At 58.1% G+C, this 4,802-nt stretch overlaps 1 protein-coding gene across 1 annotated transcript; it reads left to right on the top strand.

The window, feature by feature from the left end:
- The first annotated feature begins 1,872 nt into the window (after positions 1 to 1,872).
- On the top strand, positions 1,873 to 2,448 carry LOC147964107 (uncharacterized). The gene has a single exon (XM_087528187.1). It carries the CDS (start codon positions 1,873 to 1,875, stop codon positions 2,446 to 2,448), a length of 576 nt encoding a protein of 191 aa, XP_087384313.1.
- The last annotated feature ends 2,354 nt before the right edge of the window (positions 2,449 to 4,802 follow it).

Raw genomic sequence — 4,802 nt, forward strand, 5'->3', positions numbered from 1 at the left:
AGTCGAGCAACAGGAAGAGGGGCGGCTGTGTACAACTGTGGGGCAACCTTGCGCGGCGCAAAATAAGGGAGCATGGGCAAACAGTGCCGCCCACGTCCAATCAACTGCCACACGGCGCTCGAGGCCGCAGGCTGTTAGAGCCCGCGGCGCTTTGCCCTTGCCCTTTCGCCTTTCAGCCCGGCCAAGTTCGGGCGCGCCTCGAGCCCGGGGGCTACTGTCGGCGTTCTGGGAACGGGGGTCCCTAGACTTGCCTGCCTGCGGCCTGCGGCGTGGCTCGAATGGAGGCCCAGTACGACTCATCAGCATCAACGCAAGACTCAAGACCCTCGCGAGGGGCCAAGCCTCACGGGGAGGACGACGCAGTGCTTCCTCAGGCACGGCCTCGTCAGGCTGGCTCATGAGGAGGCAGAGATATCAAGGCAGGGTACCTCACGAGGTGCCCATGACGCAAGCCATGACGACTAAGGGGGCCAGGCGGGCGCCAGACCGCACAGTGTCCTCCCCTTTCCTCTTTGGTGCAAAGGGGGCAAGGGCAGGCAAGAGGATCAAGCAAAGGCATCCATTTCGGTGCAACGAGACCAAGACCAGTCCAACGGTGGGAATGAGCTCATCGTGGAGCCCAGAGCGGCGTCACCATAGGGCTTTTGGCAGGCGAAGACCAACTTTGTTCAGGATAAGTGTACTGTATGTTCCCCTTCGAATTGGCCAATTGTTGGCGCCCTTCCCGCTCAATATTTGGGGAGAGGCCCAAGGCCTTTGCCTATAAATAGGACTAGCCACCCCCAGGGTAGAGAGAGAGGATCGAGAATCCGAGCAAAGAGAGGGCGAGAGAAGGGCGGCCGAACTTTCCTAGTAGTTCATCGCCCTAGCCAAGAACAGGCCCTCACGAGGCCGTTCTCCTTTGTACTGATCATCATCTTCATCAGCCCCAGAGGCAATCCATCCACCCACAAAACTAGAGTAGGGTATTACACCACAACGATGGCCCGAACTAGTATAAACTCTGTGTTCTGTGTGCTGTTCTTTTGGTAGTTTAGATCCTTGCGAGAGGGATAGGTAGAGGGCAGAATCTCCGCGCGCACCCCAGAGTTTGAACCTTAAGGGTCTGTCGGAACCCACGATCTGACAGACTTGTCGGAGAGTCGGAGTGAGTCCTTTTTCCCCTCTGCGGGGGCGCGCTAGCGCACCCGCGGGCTGTAGTCCCCGAGATTCGGGCCGACTGCTGAGCAGTCGGGCCGGATCTTCCCGGCGACCTTCTTTGTTGGCGACTTAACGCCTTCTTTCTTATTTTTTCTTCAGGAGCCAACGCCACTCTGCAACAGCAGCTGGGCGAGGCCAATACCGCATTGCGCGCCAAGGGGGGAGTGCAGCAAACTCGCCGCAGAGCGTGACCTGCTGGCCACACAGTTGGCAGAGCAGAAGGAGCTGCTTAAGAAGGCGCAAAAGGAGGCGGAAGAGAAGGAGACAGCCCTCCTAGCCGAGTTCGCAAGCGAGCGCTCCTCCTGGACTGACAAGGAGGCATTGGTGGCCTCCGGCTTCCATGAGATTGAGGACATTGTCGATGGTAAGTTTCTTCACTTTCTTTCTTCGAGCCGTCGACTATAGGTCGAGCCGACTCCTGATTTTTTGACTTGCTTCTTCATTCTTTTCATCTTGGCAGACTTCTTCCCCGGCCACTTGCAGGCTGCCAACTAGGCTATCGAGGCTGATCGCGAGGGGCGGAGGGCGACTGGCGTGGAGATCGCTGCCAATGCCCCCCAGACCCTTGATGAGCAGCTTCTGAGCATCGAGGCTCGTCTGCGGCCGGCCCATCGGATGTTGCGCCGGCTTCAACATGTCGGCGCCCAGGCGATTGCTGCCCTGTGGCCAGACATGCAGGCGCCGCGCACCCCCAGCCGGACTGCCGACTGGCTGGAGGTTGCAGCAGGCCGTCTTGAGGCCTGGAAGGTTTCCTCGGCTCGGGCTGGAGCGCGCCGAGCCTTGGAATTTGTCAAGGCATGGTACCCGGGGCTGGACCTGGACCGGCTAGCCATGCTCCGGTCGGAGGCCCAGGAGGAGCTGGTAGCTGTGGAAGACGCCCTCGTCAGGCGTGCGGCGGCGATCGCCGAGTATACCGACACCAGCATCTTTGTCCCCGAGCGGGCTGAAGACGGCGAGGAGGCACCGCCAGAGTGGTTTGGGATGAACCCAGACTACGGCGAGGACTCGGCGGAGGTGATCGGCTCCAGTGTGGAGGAGGAAGGCGAGGCGGAGGACGGAGGCGAGACGGAGGCAGCAGAAGACGGAGCGGATGACCAGCCTCAACTCGACCACGCCTCCAGCAACGAGCCGCGCGTGACCGAGCCGGCTGCCGCCGGAGGTGATCAAGCCGAGACTGCCCAGCCGGCCACCCCAACGCCTGACACCGCCATCTCCTCCGACCCTCCGAACCCGTCTGCCGCTTCCTAGGCTGCTGCCTTGTCTTTATTTTATCTGCTTAGTAGTCTTTGAAGAGCTTGTTAATTCGTACAATTCCACCCGCGGGGTGTATTTTGAACTTCTTCTTGAGGATTCGGCCAAGGGCCTATGTTATGTAAATATTTATCCGAATTCTAACTTTTCTTGCTCATTGCTCCTTTGGCTTTTTCCTTTGCCGCCTTCCTTTAGTTGTCGTTTTGCCAGTCGGACAGCCGCTCTGCGGACTGCCGCTGGGTCAAATGCTTGGCTACTTTTGGGAAGGCAAGTACTTAGCCGTTTTAGAGTTTCTTAGCAAATTGAATAGAAGGCGGCGAGTCGACTACTCAACAGTCGGTTTGCGAAAAAAGGCTGGAAGACGGCTTAAGCTATGTTTACGCTTTGAGTCCTTAGCCATTTTTCATGCGAGCGCCCATTCTACCTTACTCCTGCCCACCGGATAGTCGCTCTGTGAGCTGCGGCTTCTGACAGGAGATGGCTTAGGCGCCACACACTACTTGTCTGGCTGCAGGAAGCATTTCATAGCGCAAGGCGGCAAGTCCCCGAGCCGACTAGTCGAACCCGGTATCAAGCGGCAATCAAAGAGTAACATACTCGTAGGCATACTTCTTATCATATAGATAAAAGAGGGCAGTCCCCGAGCTCGTCTCGGGGGGCCCGAAGTCTTGGTACTTAAATACAAAAGGTAGCGTGGTACATGCTGCATCAACTGTAAAATCTTCGGAGGAGATTTGCATTCCATGGCCGCTCCGTCTCTTTGCCGGAGTCGTCCCTCTTGCGCGCTCGGGGCTTCTGAGCATCGATCAGGTAGTAGGAGTCATTGCCCAGCACTTTGCTGATGATGAAAGGGCCTTCCCAAGGCGCCGACAGCTTGTGCTGGCCGGCTGTTCGCTGGATCAGTCGGAGCACAAGGTCGCCCTCTTGGAAGGATCTCGGCCTGACCTTCTTGTTGTAGTATCGGCGCAGGCTCTGCTGGTAGATGCTGGACCGGCTGAGCGCCAACAGTCAGCCCTCTTCCAGCAGATCGACACCGTCTTGACGTGCTTCTTCTGCTTCCTCCTTGGTGTACATGGTGACTCGCGGGGAGTCGAACTCTATGTCCGTTGGGATGACGGCTTCAGCACCATAGACAAGGAAGAAGGGCGTGAAGCCGGTCGACTTGTTTGGAGTCATGCGCAGACTCCAGAGGATGGCTGGCAACTCGTCAAGCCAACAGCCGGCCGAACGCTCCAGAGGCTCGACCAGCCGAGGCTTGATGCCAGACAGGATGAGGCCGTTTGCTCGCTCCACCTGGCCGTTTGACTGCGGATGGGCAACAGATGCTAAGTCCAGTCGGATGCCCTGTGTCGCGCAAAAATGGGCCAAGGCACCTTTGGCAAAATTTGTGCCGTTGTCGGTGATGATGCTGTGTGGTATGCCGTACCGAATTGTGATGTCGGAGATGAAAGTCACGGCAGTCGGACCATTCAACTTCTTGATGGGCTTTGCTTCTATCCACTTTGTGAACTTGTCCACCGCGACAAGTAAGTGAGTTAGGCCACCTCGCGCCGTCTTGAACGGTCCCACCATGTCCAGGCCCCAAACTGCAAAGGGCCAGGCGATGGGGATGGCCTTGAGTGCGGAAGCCGGCTGATGCGGCTTGGAGCGGAACTTCTGGCACCCCTTGCATTTTTGGACCAATTCCTTGGCCTCTTCTAAGGCAGTCGGCCAGAAGAAACCGTGTCGAAAGGCTTTGGCGACGAGTGCTCTTGAAGCCGCATGATGGCCGCACTCACCTTGATGGATGTCTTTTAGAATTGCCTGGCCTTCCTCTGGCTCTACGCAGCGCTGGTAGACGCCAATGACGCTGCGCCTGACCAGCTCTCTGTTGACTATGGTGTAGGCTGCTGCTCGGCGTTGTACTTGCCGAGCTAGGATCTCATTAGTCGGTAGCTCTTTGCTCACCAGGAATTTGAGGATGGGCTGGGCCCATGAGGGTGCTGCTATTTCTTCGACTGCGAGGACTGCGACTTGGACGAGAACGGCTGGGCTGGGAGGTGGCGGGATGGAGTCAGCAACCGGTTGCTGGGTTGATGAAGTCCCCGGGCCGACTGGTGTAGCCCCCGGGCCGAATCCTGGAGTCTTTGGGCTGGCCGCCGCAGTCCCCGGGCCGGGTTCTGGAGTCCCCGGGCCGGCTTCGACTGCGGCGATTCTGGGGCTGTCTGCCAAAATTCTCATGCCGTCTGCTTGAGCTCTGGAGTTGGATCCGACTCCTTCGGGAGGAGCCGGCACAAAGATGGAGTCTGATTCTGGTGAGGGCTTGACAGATGGCTTGAGGAGGCGCTGAAAGGCGACGCCGGATGGTATTG

Source organism: Triticum urartu, chromosome 6A (assembly GCF_056163025.1).
Source record: "Triticum urartu cultivar PI428250 chromosome 6A, HENAU_Tu73, whole genome shotgun sequence".
In the NCBI taxonomy this organism is placed as follows: Eukaryota; Viridiplantae; Streptophyta; class Magnoliopsida; order Poales; family Poaceae; genus Triticum; species Triticum urartu.